This window comes from Echeneis naucrates, chromosome 3 (genome assembly GCF_900963305.1).
Source record: "Echeneis naucrates chromosome 3, fEcheNa1.1, whole genome shotgun sequence".
In the NCBI taxonomy this organism is placed as follows: Eukaryota; Metazoa; Chordata; class Actinopteri; order Carangiformes; family Echeneidae; genus Echeneis; species Echeneis naucrates.
Window position 1 is genome coordinate 24085418 of NC_042513.1, and position 17530 is coordinate 24102947.

At 42.2% G+C, this 17530-nt stretch overlaps 1 protein-coding gene across 1 annotated transcript in view; it reads left to right on the top strand.

Annotated features, from left to right (window-relative positions):
• hcn4 (hyperpolarization activated cyclic nucleotide-gated potassium channel 4) overlaps positions 1–17530 on the top strand; it is a 57488-nt gene that overhangs the window by 29665 nt on the left and 10293 nt on the right. Inside the window, exons 3-6 of the mRNA XM_029498629.1 lie at positions 520–681; positions 3956–4174; positions 14215–14361; positions 14664–14904. Of these exons, the coding sequence (XP_029354489.1) occupies positions 520–681; positions 3956–4174; positions 14215–14361; positions 14664–14904 (769 nt within the window). The remainder of the gene's footprint in view (positions 1–519; positions 682–3955; positions 4175–14214; positions 14362–14663; positions 14905–17530) is intronic.

Sequence of the window (17530 nt, forward strand, 5' to 3'; positions counted from 1 at the left end):
GATTAAGAGGCTTTGAATGGTTGAGGCCATTAAAATCTACACCAGCCCAAAAGTCCTGGAACGCCTTATGAGTATATTTATCATTAGGATTAACGAACCCAGCCTGTGAACACGCTCACCCCAGAGCTCATCCACCTCTACCCTTGTACCATTATTGTGTTTGGCTGAGTGGCTGATGATAAGAGCGATTCAGCAGCAGGTACAGCTCTGGTCCCAGTCTGCTGAGCATCCCCAGTGGCTCTTCTCAGAACAGAAACATCTGCATGCGATGTAATAAGCGGTGGTTTCCACAGGCAGACAGTGCATTGTCGTCTAATTCCTAAACCACAAACCCTGTGCATGACGTGATAAGGAAAAAAAAAAACAGACCAAGAAGTCATTGAACTGTTGCGGAGGAGGAAAATCTCCCTCGGGGGTGTGTTTGTGTTTGTGTTTGTGCGCACTTTTCAATCTAAGGCGATTTCACTATCAGCATGTTGAGTCATCCCGCCCTAACTCGTTTCCTCTCCCACCCCTCAGATCTTCCACATGACCTATGACCTGGCCAGCGCCATGGTGAGGATAGTCAACCTGATTGGCATGATGCTGCTGCTGTGCCACTGGGACGGGTGCCTGCAGTTCCTGGTGCCCATGCTGCAGGACTTCCCCGCTGACTGCTGGGTGTCCAAAAATAAGATGGTGGTAAGTGCTGCTCCTGCACAGAGTCCTCCCGCCTGCTCCAATCAGATTATGCCCCGTCTTATCTCAACCCTCAGCTTCAGTAATTACTGCACTAAAACCCCTTAGCATCCTGGGAGAGGATTGCCTTGCATATCTGTCATTTTAAACCATAAATCAAATATATTTATCAGTCACATTTGCCTACTTTTATTCAATTTATTGGTTGCTTTTATTTATTTGCTCTTGACATCTGTCCCTGCTATGAAAGGACAGAGACAGTGAGGCTGTGCATGGAACACTGATTTCCTGAATGGGACAGACAGCCCTCATCCAATATTGGCCGTATATTGGCAGTTTCCAGTGAGCTCTCATGCTTCGCTGTAATGTCCGTGTATTGTGAGCAGCTGCTGAGTAGAGCTTCGGTTAAAGCCTGACTCATAATGGAGTCCTTTTTTATTTGCTTACAGAAGCGGACAGTGTCACACCTGATGTGTGACTATGAATCACCTGCAGCTGACGGCATCGTGTTAGCTTAATGTGTGACATAAGAGTATAGCTCCACAGGAATCTGAGTGATCATCAGGTTTTGTGGTGGTACCCTCAGATGAGGGGAGGGACTGATCTGACATCAGCCATTGCTCCTCTCTTCAGTATAAATCAGCTTATATTCAACCCTAGAGGAATGGATAACTGATGGCTTATCGATATGCATGTCAATGTTGTCGTTTTGGGGATTTCATCTCAGTGAAAAATTGAAAGACATCCATGCGGTGGAATAAAAGCTCAAAAGCTGAATGGACTTATTGACACAATATGTACTCACAGACAAACACATTTTTTCATCTTGTCTTTTGGTTGTTCTCTCTCGTCTTCTTTCTACTCCACACAGGTTAATGCTATTGATATATAACAGTATTATCATTACTCCAGTTGACATAAAGATTCAGCTTATGTCAGTATGTATCAGTTTAGTAATTGTGCTGTATGTGTCTTTTATATGCATGTGTGTGTACATAACGCTGTTTGTGTATCTATGTGAATATTTTTTCCAGAGAAGGAAAAAAAAAAAAATTTTTTAATTCTGTAATAGGTCACTACTTTCCACCTGGGAATCTCGGCTCTTTATATTTACAGAAAAATATACATTGTTTTAGTCAGTGAGTACAGAAAACAGTAGAGAGACAAAAAATCGCTGACAGAATGCTAAATGCAATTCACAGAAAGACTGAATAAACACAATACTGCACTGTGACAATAAAACAGCGCATGTGGAGAACACAACTTGACAATGAGTAACAATAAACCAGCTTCCAGTCGACTGTATGTTCAACTGCGTGGCAGAACAGATGTCACATGAGCAGTGATATCAGTCCAGGTATGATGTGTTTGGTTCCTCACGCCTCGCTACCTCCCCGACAAGTTCACATGTTTCACAGAATCTGCTTTGCTTATGTTCAATCATAAGAAAAGGCAGCTGTTGCAAACCGTTGTCCCTTGAGATGTTTCTAACTTTAGCTAATTTTAGCCTGTGCAGAGATATACACGCACTCTCAGGTGAGGCAGCTCTGCAGAGACAACGATCGTCTCAACCCTCCACTTTATTCCAGCTCTTTGTCTCTTTGTATTTTTTCTCTTAAAGAAGGAACAAATTAAGACCAGCATGACAATTCAAACCCTTTTCCTCCTCTAGTTTTATGTTTCTTTTTCCTTTGGCGACATGAAAGATGCATTTTAGAACTAGTTCAATATGCTTAGAGCCTGTTCTAAAGGGATTATCTTAAGTTACATAAGGCAGAGCTGTCAGGCAACATAATGTAAACTGTAGCTCATCACTAAGGTACAGTCAATGAATGGTATATGGATTAACTTTGGATTTGATGTCATTTTTGCAGCATTATACAAAGATATGATTGCTTTACTTATCTCTTTGTTTTACTTTAGAAAAACATATTTTACCCTTAAGTACACAGAAAAATAATACTGTGTGATACAAGTGGCAATAAAGACATTCGCCATACTTTATTATTATTATTATTATAAAAAAAAAAAAACAACTATATTGCAGTCATCCTAACAATGTACAATTTTAATGAAATGCTGCCTATACGCTTATTTTCTTAAAACTAAGCTCTACTTGTAAAATTATTTTTTTATTTTATTTTTAATTTTCATTTTTTATCAATATATTTATTTTTCATTGTTCTAATACCACCTTCTCAGCAGCTCTCTCATACCAAATGTCTCTTAACATGACGATTTCATGCAGCTGGGAATAAATTATATTTAGCTAATGTCGACTTCTCATGTTGTGTTTCCATGACTTGCACTGGCTGTCTTCTCAGGCTACAGCTACAAAAAAATAAAAAAATAAAATAAAAACAGCCATCTGCATGTTGGGGGTGTGGATAGGCCCTGAGATGTTGAGGAGGGACACTCATAATGTACTTGGTTTAAAGTCCTGGGTAAAGAATATAACCTTTCATTAACATCAAATTGGAGTTAATTTTGTTTCGCACAGTAAACACTTTCTAATTAATTGCATTACATAGAAGAATGCTTCTCAGTGTGACAGAATACCAAATATATCTGAATTAAGTCAAGCCTCAGGGGCAGGGACCTCATGTTTTCCTCACATTGCCGGGTAGACAGAGGGGCTGTTTGTATTGATAGACTCAGTCACAGTTGGCCTCACCCTGATTTGAATCACTGTGGGCCTTCTTTTACAGTAGTTGTCCCATTATCTCGCCAGGTCATCACTCCTTACCTTTTAAGGACGGCACTAATAAAATTGCTATCTCTCTTTGCTTTTCCACTGTGGAAATGAGTTTGAAAGCAATTTGGACATGTCACCCCCTGGAGAGAGTTGATATTGATTTGCCATGAACTACCACCGGGATCTAAAGGAAAAGGGGTAATTTATCTACAAATGAGAAAACTCACAGAGAAATCAAATTTTTTTCTAAATAGCTGACCTACTTTCATGCAAGCCTCTGGTGTGTCATGCTCCATCCGCCCAATCTTAGGGCTCTGTTTTAGGCTGCTGCCCAAATGTCTGCTCGCTCCAAATATTTGCATATTGAAAAGTATGTTTTGCCTCGCCAGCAGCATTGAACTAAGCCATTAGATTTATCTGAAGTTGTTGGACGTGTGTGTGCTTGTGAGTGAGCTGTCAGAGTGCTCCTTGACCTTTAATGCGCCATCAACAGCCTTAGAAGAGGGTGAGTGTGCAAGATAGAAAGATGACGTGCTCCGATACGCTCGCCCTGACTAACCCCATCTCCTCTGTTTCATCCAGAATGACACATGGGGACAGCAGTACTCCTACGCACTTTTCAAAGCTATGAGCCACATGCTGTGTATTGGGTACGGCATGTATCCCCCGGTGGGCATGACAGACGTGTGGCTGACCATCCTCAGCATGATTGTGGGCGCTACCTGCTACGCCATGTTTGTGGGCCATGCCACGGCGCTAATCCAATCACTAGACTCATCTCGACGGCAGTACCAGGAGAAGGTGAGTCAAAATGACGTGTTGCTTATGGCCATATTTTTTGGAGAGGACAGTGCTGCTAGTTTGGGGGCGGGAGTAAGCTGTTTCCTCATCCTCAGGTTAAACACTGCTTTCGTTTATTGTAGCACTTAGCATCAAAACAAATGAACGTACAAGGAAAACCATTCCCTCCAATCAGGGTTGTGTGAAAAGAACCTTATTGATTGTTGTCTTGTCTTATTTTATAATTTTTTCATTGCCATTATCAGATTATTCTTTCCTAACATACATACATTCTTTCTCAGAGGCTGAGTAAGTATAATTATCCAAAGTGTTGAGTTTTCATAGGTGAAGAAAAACCTTGCTGTTTTTAGGTTTGTTTGGGGGACACAGAGGATGATAAAGGATGAAATAATGGAATAGCCGGCTTGGTGTCCACATCCTTTTTATCTTGTTGAGTTTGTGCTGTGGCCACATATGCACTTGTAAGGGAACTCCAGAATCCCTAGTTGAGGGGGAGGAAAGCCCTGTCGTCTGGTCGGGAAGGCCGAGGCATTTTCCACGGTACTGTGCCCTCTGTGAGCCCAGCGTGGGCGATAATGAGCTGTGCTGCAAAGGCTGTCAAACTACCCACCATCGGTAGCAAGGCGGAGACAGGAGAGGGTGACCTCCGGGGAATGGAGGCAGAGGCTCCGGGGACCCCACCCAAATGAAAAAGGCGAGAGCGAGAGTTAATACTCCAGAAGATAAGAACGGTTCAGACAAGCACAGGTGGCAGATTCACTGACGTAATGTGTACTGTAAAAAAAAAAAAAAAAAAAAAAAGCTGTCGGATAAATTAACACCTGACAAATCTAAGGATAAGTAACAAATAGACTAGACATTTTCAGAAGCTAAAATAATGAAAAAATCCAAGTAAAACATGTCAAGTAGACACATGACTAATGCAGCTGATCTGAGGAGCTGTTTAATGAAACGGGAGTGGACCAACTTCCGGCTCAACGCTTTCCATTTGTCTGCCAATCTGCTTTAGAGATGCCTCGCTACTAAATAGACTGAACAGCTGGCCTGTCTCAGCACCAGTCAGCATGTGCTACCAAAGCCATTTGCTGCCGTTTCTGGGATCACCCCTTCAGGCGCCCTCAGAATCCCCCAGCTGGCTAAAAAGGCTCCCCTGTGCTCCCACAACTTTGCGTGGTGCCTGCCTGCAGAAAGGTTATTACTGCAGGCTGCAATTAATTTTTAAGAGTGCGGATTCTCTCATTTATCTTTCCACACGGTTCAGTGATAAGACACTCTCTGGGTGCACTGTCATTGCATGCTCATCTGGCTGTGGGAGCCAGATAGTAGTCATTTCTACTACACTGTACTGCACCCAATCCTCAGTTTTTTTTTTTTTTTTTTTGTTGTTGTGTTTCATCAGGATGAGTTCTTTCAAAGACATAAACCTTTTTGTCAGTGGCCTTTGCGTCAGTCGTGTGGCAATGGGGTCTGCTTCTTTGAGATTTCACTCTGCTTTTTCCGTGTTACGCTAATACTATAATCCACACACTCAAGAAGTGGACAATCCAATGGCCCGTCTCTGGGGTTTGGAGGAGACAGGTGGTTGTTTTCAGAGAGCCATGACAGGCACAGCTGTTCCTGTCTGCATAGACGCAGCCCGGAGAAAAATCTGTTAACTGAGACACCATCAACAGAGCAGCCAGTGTCCAACCTGCCACCGCGGACAAAAATCTCATGTGCATCTCTCTGTCAGGACGAGTGATGTCTTGCTGTTATTGTGAGTCCATGTAACATCTTAAAGCAGATCTCTTTAAGTTACCTGGTGAAGAATAACCAGCCTTACTGTTCGTTGGTCTGTGAGGATGGTTGTGGATGACTATCAGTATAAGAGCACTAAAAATCCATCTTATCAAAAATAGTGTATGTTTGTAGCATGCATATATTTATAAAATGGGATATGCATACGGTGGTTGTGTTTTTATTGTGTCATAAAAAATACAAAGAAAGAAATGTGGTTGTGTCAAATGCTCATCAAAGTAAAAGCAGCCAAAACAATCAAGTTCTGGCATTTCTGATATTTTTAGACGTATAATATCCTAATTAAAGGCACAATGTGCAAATTTGCATATGAATATGCAATATATCACTAAACACTTTTGAAGTGTCTGAATAATCGTCAGTGCCTCGATTTATTGTGTTTGAAGTGACCATAAATCAAGCTCAAGGTTTATTTAACTCCTGTGCTTTCAAAGATTAGTGGTTTGACAAATGTAGTTCAGTTTCTGTCAACATTTGATTTTTGATAGCTCAGCAAGATTTGCAGCTTTTTACTCTGCCAACGTTTTTCTCTGACTCACTTTGGTTGGTTTCTAAACAGCATCTCAGTGTTCAGAAACAATCTTCTAATACTTAATTTGGTAAAGCTGATGTTGCAGTTTACAAATGGTGTAAATGCCACCATTTTTTTCCTGTTGCCTGTTGGCAAGATGAAATGGTTCTCTGCAGTTTTTGTGTTGGAAAGCCAAATGTGCTCATTTTGTTACTCCAAAGATACTGTCAGCAAGATTACTAAACTGCTTCTCTAAACTAAACCTTTGCATACACCATCAGACTGTGAAGCTGCATAAATTGTGAATTACTCATCTGTGCTGTGCCATAAATCACTGATGTGTTCAGACAATCTTGCTTATACAATAATTTTTAAATTCACATGTGGAGTATAAATGAAAATCAACTTTAGCTAGCATGAATTGTATACATGTTGCAGTGTTCAGGGGTATTTGTACTATCTGTATTGTAGTAGGGAAAGTGTTGGAGCAGTGTTAAAATTTGAGAGAGAAGTTCAGAAATTGGATTTTTGTTGTGCCAAGCAGAACCAATGCTCCATTTAACTGCCCGGTGCTGGTTTAGTGTGACAGAATGTGCTTTCATACACTGCGAATGAGCTATAGAAAACACGATGTGTGGCCGCAGGGCCAACATGAGTGGCCATCTGTCCAGTTGGCATGCAGAGGTGATGTGCAGGTAAATTTAGATCAGTGAAACAAATCAGTGAACTATGATGAAGAAAACAGCAGCCTCAAGAGTGTTAAAAATGGAAAGGGGGGGGGGCTCTGCTGTCAAGGATGGTGAAATTATCATCAGAAAGCCCGAGTATAATCTTTCCTGAATAGAAATTTAGTACAATATGGCACCATGTGATAAATGCCTGAGCTGTCAGAAGCTAGAAAGCGGACTTCAATAAGCTTTTAAAAAGGAATCAGGCAGCCTGTTAACTGCACCTAGCAATCACACCAAAGTTAAAGTCTAGCCCCACTGAGATGAAAAATTGCTTCATTAGATTTATTTTTCTCCCCACTGAAAATAAAGGCCTGTGTGTAAACAGAGCATGTGGATGTAGAATGATAAAGCATGTACATTTTCTACCTGCTGGCAACTCAATTTGTTGCAGGTGTATCTGACTGCATGGATTAGGTTGGGTCCATATCAAATCTGAAAAAAGAGCCTCGGCGTATGTGCTGGTGGAGCTGGCGTGCTAATCACTGGCTGCTTTGGTCAAAGGATTTTTGCTACGTTTTAAAGAGGAAACTAACACCATGCTGAAAAGCTGCATGCCGCTGCCTTCTCTGGCCAGTTGGCTGGCCGTGGCCAGAATCACCGACGGATGTGGTTGGGCCAGAGATTAGCTCGATTGCTCTCATAACCACCCTTGGCAGGGATGTTTTGGGTCATGTAGTACAAATTAAATTCCTTTATTTGTCCCACAGTGATGACACTGCAATTGTTCCATCAGCACGGAATAAAAAACAAAGCAAAGATTTTAAACAGGGCACAAACAAGACACCGTATTATCATCAGCGACATAATAATGACATAATGACGAGCGATTAATGTCAGTCAAATTGTGTGTTTTCCGTTTGTGTAGTCTACAAAGTCCCCCACAGCCCAAATCCCAGCCAAGTTACAATGCCAATTTTGACTTTGTACATTTCATAAATTATTAGTATATGCACTTCTTGGTTATTAAAATTCAGCATCTATGTATCTAATGTATAAGTTGAGTTGGTGAATCTCTTCAGGTCTCAGGTTCAGGAGTGATTGTCTTCTTTTTTTGTTTCTCTCTTTATTTCTTTTATTTTTTTCCAACAACCTTAATTTGATGTGACAGTGGTACAGCGCTGTAGAATTCAGTACGTTGGTCCAGAGTTGACTCCTCTAGTGATTTAATACTGCAGCAGGAGTATTATTCCCTTATCTGTTCGAGTCTCTCATTCCCGCCTTGAACCCCTGTATTACCCAGCGAGCAGCTCTGCTGCGCCACAATCTAAGACACTGCGAGCTGGAACGGGTTAAGCATCCAACAAATTCCCCCAAGGATCCCCCCTCTTGTCTCAGGCATGTTAAGAATGATTATCACACGAAGAGAATTACAGCTCTCCAGATTGGGGGCACAAGATGGCTGCACATGTGACTGTGCATACAGGCTATGCCTGCCACTCCAGCTCTCTGTAAGCCACTTCTTATCTGTGACTGCGGCCCTCTACTGTGGAAACGTATGCACTTTACGGACATGGGGACGGAAAACAAAAGAGATGATCCCGTCCATTTGTAGGTGGCGTGTGATCCATATTGTCTTTATTTCGTAGACACTCGCTGATCCTTTTGAGCTGTTTCTCTCGACTGTTTTTACGAGTGTGTTGTTAATATTTTTCAGAGTGGGATAGCTGGGCGATGATCTGTTGTTGTTCGTAGTCAGCGATGAAGTCAGAGGTGGCCATAAGGGAGCTGTATGGGTAGCATGTTGTGGCATGTCAGTCCCTCATGGCTGTAAAAGGAAATGACAATTGAGCCCTTCCCCTTTAAATCTCTAATTAACACTTGGCAATTAAACATGGCTCTTCGGGGGATATTTAATAAGAGGCCCAAAGCTGATTATTTTAGGGTGAAAAAGCTCTAGAGATCTTTTGTTCTCCCTTTTAAATCTTTCAGTCAAAACCTTTGGAAATACAGTAAATATCCATATGTTTTCACTCCATACAGAGATGGAAATTCTTTAATGGCGTTCAAGGAATCAGGAAAATGTGCAGTTGTTGTGTTTCCCCAATTTGGCCAAATATTTATTTCAACATATCTGATTGAATAAAAAAAAAAAAAAAAAAAAAAAGAAGTGTATGATGTAGTTTGTATCCAACAATAGCAACGACTTGGAAGTGCCTCGCGGAAGTTAAGTCATCATTTCCCTGTACAATCAACCCAAGGACACAGCTGTCAACAAGTTGAGGAGCTTAAGTCAGATTCTGCCTTACAGTAAGAGTTGTTCTCATTAGTTGGGACCTGACTGATGGCATTAATCTGAACCCTGTTAGATTCCCTCTCCTCTGCGCCTGCCACTGCTGAGTCAAGGACTGTTGACGTGCCCCAGAGGTACCACATGCAACACTCACTCTTTCAACACACGACTAAAAGCAAATCAGAGGTGCAACAGACGTCAATATAACTGTATTTAGTGTCACCATAATGCTGCTTTTACGAGCTTTCACAGCAAATTTGGCATTCATACAGCTGTAGAGTATTTTACTAGCTATGTGGTGTCAACATTGTATTTGTAGGAAGAGGGAAAGCTCCTATTTTGAGTAGATTAGGTGTCTATTAACCACTCACACCCTCTTAACTGTTAATTACATCGCTGATATGTCTCTGAATGATAAATTACACACACTTAATACCCTTAGCAGCAAATAGTATAATAAAAGTAAACAAAAAAATGATTATTGGTGAACCCCTCCATGGCTCACCTTTGAAGTTTTAAAATATGAATTAAAATATGTAAATGCAAAGTACATTTATAGATTTGCAATGATAATACTCTGTGAGCTCGTCTTTTGAACAATCCTTGGAGCTGAATGTTCTTCTCACAATGGTGAGGCCAACATGATGATTGTTTGAAGCTGAGAACTAAAAAGGTTGGCAATTTGTTTTCATATGTTTTTAGTTTAACTTGTAAGCATGTGTTTTTTTAACTGCAGTTAAGCACATATTAGTTTTTGAAAGTGGATCAAAATGGTGGCCAGCCAACGGACAGCGTCCCCTCTGGAGTCACTAGCTCAGTGAAAATCCTTGACTCTTGACCCGAACCCTAACCCTGCAGTTTCACCTGGCTAAGCTAAATTATTACACTGACTGCACTTATCCAGGGTTAGTGAAATTATTATGAAACCAGCTGACTCACATTAATTAGTGCTTACCTATAAGTAATACTCACCAGTACATAAAAGGAATGCAGCTCTTCAGCCTGAATTCAGTGGTGTCACGACTATTTTGCAGCAGATCAAATTATCCTCCAACGCATTCAACCCAAAAATAAACAAAGCAGGAGGAACATTCACTACAATGTGATTTTCTGTGGCCATTGTTCATGCTAACATTTAACAGTGCTGATGTTTAAAACTGCATTTAGCCTCATTTTATGACCCGTACACTTTCACCATGTGACGCCAGGCTAGGGAGAAGGAGACAGACGTGTGGGGAAAAATAAATATTTAGAAGGTATAATTCTGTGGCGGACATATCTTTGGGGAAATGAATTATTCATGTTTTATTCGGTAGAAATTTGCATCTACTTGGAGTGCTGGATGAGAATGTAGGGAATTGGAGAAAATGTACAATAAAAATAGAGGTACAAATGGGAGATGGACTTGGATGGATGACCGTGACGAAAAAACAAATCTGAGAAATTAGGATGGTGAAATATAGGTCAAACTAACTCCATAAAAAATCCTCTCCACTGTTATGTACTTAGATTGTAGTAAATTCAGATTAAGTACTTATTATCCAGACCTGACTGTGTGTAACATTATAAAGAAAAGCCTTTTTGTCTCTCCAATTTAGCAGCATAGCCAGTGGCCAGTAGGAGCACTGAGCTTTAGAGGTGCTGGTAGGTATATTTTTTTTACTTTTGGACCAGGTGGACTCTCTTTTTCTTGTTATACTAAACTGACTTGCTGCTCAGCACAAACGAGTGCACTTTCCATAATGTCAAACTGAAGAAAGCAGCAGCCAGATGCCCCCCCCCCCCCCCAAGGTGGCTGGATGATTACCTCCTAAACGCTGACTATCGTTTGATTTAGCCGAGTGGAGCAGGAGAGCAATTCCACCAGATCTTCCTGGTGGGACTGTGATAGCGGCTTTGCAGCAATATGATTACTTTCTGCGACAGGGGGGTGTTATCAGCCAATCATAAAATCAGGAGCACACCGTACCCCCCACGGTCATCATCTTTACATCCCTGTCAGCTCATCCTTGGAGACTCAGTGGTGATTAGCAAATGTGAAATGTCTTTGAATGAGACACAATTTAAACACAACTGGAAGTTATCTTAAGTTTGTTCATTTGTTTAATGCCTCGTGCTGAGAGAATCAACTTCTAACATGCTGCAAAGCTGATGATAAATGGATGAGTTAGATGTTGACAGCATCATTTTTCTTTTTACTTTTTTTTTCATAAATGTAAAAAAAAAAAACACTTGGGAGAAATTCTGAGGAAGGACATGATAATCCACAATCCACATGCGTTGCCGCGGCATGTCTAACGCAGGAGACAGCGACGTTAGACGAGCTGCAGAATGTCGGTCACACCTGTCATCTTTACCGTGGCTTCACTCACAAACAAGCCATGCTTGCTGCAATACTCAGCAGCCAATGGGACTGCAGTGGGAGGCGTCTACGATCGTTTTCTATCTCGAGCTCTCTATCGGCTGGAGCAGACAGGAAGAACTTCTTCTCTGTGGAGGGATCCCATTTCATCATCAGATCAGTAATTGCTCAATTTTATGCTAAAAGAGATTGTGGGGATAAAGACTGAAACCCTCACCCCAAAACCTCTTCCCGCATCCTCGTCTTGCTTGTGCAAGTATTTGATTTTTGCAGGTCACTTTACACACGTTACACAGACACATATAAACTGTCAAATACTCACTTTTCCTGAGAAGTTCCTAAGAATTCCTAAGAAGTCTTAATCTAAGTACGTCATTTGAGTCGATTCTTTGATTTATATGACAGTATAGTCAATTCAGTCTGGCCTGGCCTTATCTGCTGCATTTATTGGGCTCTTGTTTTTTGACATGCTCCCAAAACTGTACATCCCTGCACTTGAAGAAGAATGTAGATGTTTTACTGGTTAGAGTGGAGGGAGCTGTATTGTCAACATGGACAGACTCTTGCAGTATTTGCTCTGCCAGCAAAGGGCCTCAACAGGCTCTGGTCAAGCACAGACTAAAATTTGGCAAAGAGCAAAAAGAACGCTGAGCACTGAGCATTGTAGAAGCATCGAAGGCCGCGGCTGCTTAAAGGAGGATTACAAACACTGCTGGGTGTGCGATAGTGTGTCAGTTTTTTATTGCAGGAGTAGAAGATGTTACCTACAGAACGCTGACCAGAGTTCATCCCAGAGTAGTTATAGTTTGCCGTGCTTCTGTTTGACAGTGCAGGATTCAAACCGTAGTATGTTTCCTTTTATCTCGACTCACATCCTCTGATTCTCAGCAAGCTTGACAGCTTTCCTCCTTGCACAAAAAACAAAAAACAGTGACTTGCATGAGGCAGCTGTCCTTATTTACCTTGCTATATTTCCACAACACTGGCCTTCTGATGAGCTCCCCCAAAGATTAGTGGTGACTGGCGTAGTAAAGTCATCTGAGGTCAGCCATGTCACTGCGTGGTCAGGCTATTGGCAGCATGGAAGTGTTGATCAAAGAACATCACCAGCCTCACCTGATGAGTGGTTAATGTTCTCCTTTTTTAGAAATATATATATATATATATATATATTTCTCTGAGGGTCAAGGACTCTACCTGTTATTATTCCCGAGGTGTTCCCTGTGTGTGCTTTGATCAGCTCCCAATACCACAGGATCAGTGAAAGGCCATCCGACTCACTTTAATGCTTATATTGTTAACACACATTATAAAGATGGGAGACTACGAACGCTCGCAGTCTCCACTTTGATAAGTGTCGTAGTGAACATGGTATCTGAGGAGCCTCCGGGTTTTGTTTGTTACTAATTGCAAGAATGCAGGATGTATATAAATAGGCATTATTCAAGGACACATTCATATGATCACAGTCTGTTTCCTAGAGATCCGGAGTTTTCAATTACATTATATTTATATTATAGGCCTATGCAGCTCGCAAAGATTTAATTTTAATTTCTAATAAAAATGTCAGTATTTATAATGTATGGAATGCCCACAATGCATGTTGTGTTTTGAGGTAATTTTTCCTTTTTTTTTTCATCAAATACATTTTAAAATATTGATTTTAAGTCACTGTCAGTTATTATGTGATTTAATTAATTAATTTATGCTGCAAGTATGTACACACAGTAATGTATACAACAAATACACATTTTGTAATAATGCCAACGTTAGATTTTCCTCACTCACACCACAGTATCATACAACCATCCATTTGATAGATGTATTAGAGTATTACATCTATGTGGGATGCAAACTATGTAGGTGCCAAAACTGAATATCAATATTGTGTCAACTTTTCTGATCCCCTGGTGTTTCAGGCCTGTAATGAGTTCCTATTACACACACACACACACACACACACACGTCCTGATTAACGGTCTGTTTCAAATGACTGTGTCCCCACTACATGGAGATAAAATAAGATCAGTTATTATCCACCTGAACTCTGACACAGACGCCGGCTGACACATTTACCTTGAGAATTTTTCCGTGCCAATCCAGATGAGCCACAATGGTGAATGGTTTACCCCGTGAATTGACAGCATGACTAAACACTTTCCAGCTGGTTTCTGTCTTCTAAGCGAGACAGAGACGGTGTAAGAGGTGTGATCAAAGACAGGAAAAGTGGTGTCTTGTCAGCCTAACCTGTGAGACAGAGCCCCCCCCCCACATGGCCTGTATGTATCTGTCTCCATTTACTTGTCTGTCTGACCTCAGTGCCGGCTGTTCCCTGTGGCTGTGTATCTGTGCTACAGCACTGCAGCCTTTGAGTAACCTGATTGTTGTGTGTCTTTTTTGTCCGTGCAGTACAAACAGGTGGAGCAGTACATGTCCTTCCACAAGCTGCCGGCAGATATGAGGCAGAGAATCCACGACTACTACGAGCATCGTTACCAGGGCAAGATGTTCGACGAGGAGAGCATCCTTGGAGAGTTGAACGAGCCTCTGCGAGAGGTGGGATCGGTGGTCTTGAATTGTTTTTTGCATCATCATGGTTCAAAAGCTCAGAGCTTGGCACTCCCCTCTGTTCGGTTCAAATTCACTGGCATTTTAACCAAAAACAGGCACACAGTGGGAAGAAAAGATTTTATTTTCTCTCTCCGGTCCAATCCAAGCAAAAACAAATGTCTGCACAGCTGACATTTTTCCCATTGTTACTGTAAGATCCCCGTTGTCTGAAACTGTGAGAGGTCAATACATTTTGTAACGCTCTGGATAGTCTTATGTGCTTTCTTTTCTCAATTTTTCTAAAACAGGAAATCATCAACTTCAACTGTCGAAAGCTGGTGGCGTCCATGCCGCTGTTTGCCAACGCCGATCCCAATTTTGTCACATCCATGCTCACCAAGCTGAGGTTCGAGGTGTTCCAGCCGGGGGATTACATCATCAGGGAGGGCACCATCGGCAAGAAAATGTACTTCATCCAGCACGGGGTTGTCAGTGTACTAACCAAAGGCAATAAAGAGACCAAGCTTTCAGATGGCTCCTACTTCGGAGGTAAGACAAGCTTGTTCTGCAAAGGTCATATACACGCACATCCCCCTGGTCTTGGAGCTGCTTTATTTTAATATGAATGATGGTGTCCTTTAGCACATTAAGAGGTTGGCCTGGAGTTTTTATCTGAGGCAACAACATTTAGATAATGCTATTCCATCTCTAATGTTAGCTCGTCATGAACTTATCGTATATTGTGCATCGCTTGTGACCTCACATATAACTCTCCTTCATGGTTTATGCAGGACGCTTCCCTTACTCCAGACTATGCTGTCTCTTGAATGTGGGGCAAATCCAAAAGAAGTCAGAGTTGTCTGTCAAGTTTTGAAATTAGGAATTATATCCTTACCGTTTTAATTCACAAATTCTTTAAGAGTTGACTCACTCCACTTGCGTTATGTTCTTAATCGGGGTCAGATAATGTGTAGCCCTCTCATGTTCCTGCAGAGCTCATGACTCATGTAGGAGACAATGCTGCCATACTGCACTCACCAAATACCAATTAATTTGCCCAGTGACAGCATATCATTTAGAGTACACTGTTGAGTAATGAGAAATGGTGGCAAAGCATTTAACAGCACATGATCTGCCAGTAGAAGTTTAATTACGCCTTGCCTGCTCAAGTCCATCTCCGTGCCCTCTCTCTGGGAGGGGGTTCCTCAGAAATAATGAAAAGATGGCAGGCAATCTATCTCTACACACACCAAAACTAATCAACAATTTCGACAACATGGTCCCAGCTCTCTGGCCATGTTGTTCCAAAATGTTCCCCTCTTGGGTCCCTGCCTTAACGAGGCAGGATGCAGGGACAGAGTTTGTGAGCTTCTGGCATGTTTCTGGCACATGCATCCTACAAATGGCACAGTTTGCGTGACAGCTTGGACATCCTGCCACTCAAAGACGATAAACTGAGTGCGCTCGAGACTCCAGTGTCATCTAAATCCAGCAGAATAAAATGCATCTATATCTGACTTATTTTTATAGCATACACACGAGCAAACGCGAAACGCACTGGTTTGGAGCAGAAACTGGCTTGGCTGCTTTAATCTTAAGCCTTGGATCTGTAATTATTTTTTCCCTTTTGCGCTTTATGGGCACAAGGCTTTTGACTCCATTATGTCGTGACTATTCTTGGCAGTGCTCCTCTGGGGCCCTAGAGCCACTGGGAGTTTGTTACCAAACATGAGTTAGTCATTCATGAAATTAATTGGTGTAGGATCATCACAGGGAGTATGTGTCGCACTCAGTGTGGCTGTCAGTATCAGCAGGCAGGAGGTCAAACGCAAAGCGTATTTTCTAAAATTATTTATTTTTACGTTAAGGAACACGGAGGTTCGACCCGTGTGGGCTGCACTGTTTGGTTCTTGCATATGTTTAAGGTGAGCTACGGACTGCGTGAGCCAGTGTGGAGAAGCAGAAAGCGTCCAGGTGTCGATGCGGATGCTTTTTCTTCGGTCAGCAGGCTCCAGTTTACAGTACAGCAAATGGCATCCAGTTTGTTAGCTGCTGGATTAGCTCAAGCCAGAGAGCCTGAAGTCTAAAGTGGACACGACATGTCCTGGATGGGAGCATTGGCTCGGCACACAGAGATCCAGTGGAGAGGGGAAATGTAATGTGACTGCAGCACTAACGCCAAGGGACACATGGATCGCTGCCAAGCATGCTGTCTGAGCGCCATTCTGGTCTCAGAAGGAAAACATCCACCCTCCAACCCCACCTTCACTTGCCTCTTTCTCTCCTTATAGCTCGGTGTTGAAGCACTTATCAGAACAGCATCTGCGCTGCCCCCTCAGTGCCCAGACTGAGCGTGTTATTGTGTTTTTATAGTTCATTCAGCTTGCTGTAATTGATAGGTCCTGGTTGGACTGCAGCTCGGTGACCTTGTGGTGGCTTTGCATGCCAGTCAGAGGTGCTTATCAAAAGCTGCCTTTGATTGCACACCTAAGATGGCTCACTTTGCCTCTGAAGTGAGTGGCTTCTGCAGCTCGGTGAGTGAGGGGAGGGGGGCCATGAATCAGGCAGTGGGAGGAGAAAGCTGACTGCACTCTTTGCAATCTCCTGTGTCATCTTTTGGGCTTCACTCAGTCTCTGACTGGTTCTCTGCGAATGGTGCCCTCTAAATCCATAGTCCTGTGATCCTCAGTAAGGGAACTAATACTCCTCTCATCTCCTCTCACTTTCACTTCTTGTGGCTTTTTCCCCCGTCTGAGCTCAGACTGGCTGGTCTGTCGAGCTGCCAAATGGCCATCCTACTTAACTGACTGAGTGAGTGAGAGAGGCCGGCTGCAGCGAAGGCCCGGGCAATCCTCCTGGTCGTATCCAGAAGCAGCATCACCTGAAGTGCGAGGCACTGCAGCAGTTGACTGAGAGGCAGAATGGGGGAAGTCTTTTATAACCTGGCAGGTTGGTTAGGATGGGATCTTGATGTGATGTGATAATCACAAGATGCTGCGACTTTTTGTTGAGTGACGTCTTCAGTATATTATTATTCTGAATCGTCAGATCCTTGTAGTTCATTTGTCTTTTGTCTTATCTACAAACAGGACAAACATTGTTCTCATTGTGGCCACATCATACTCTGCTTTACACGACTCTAAGAGCTCATGTTCTCATATTTCTACTCATCATC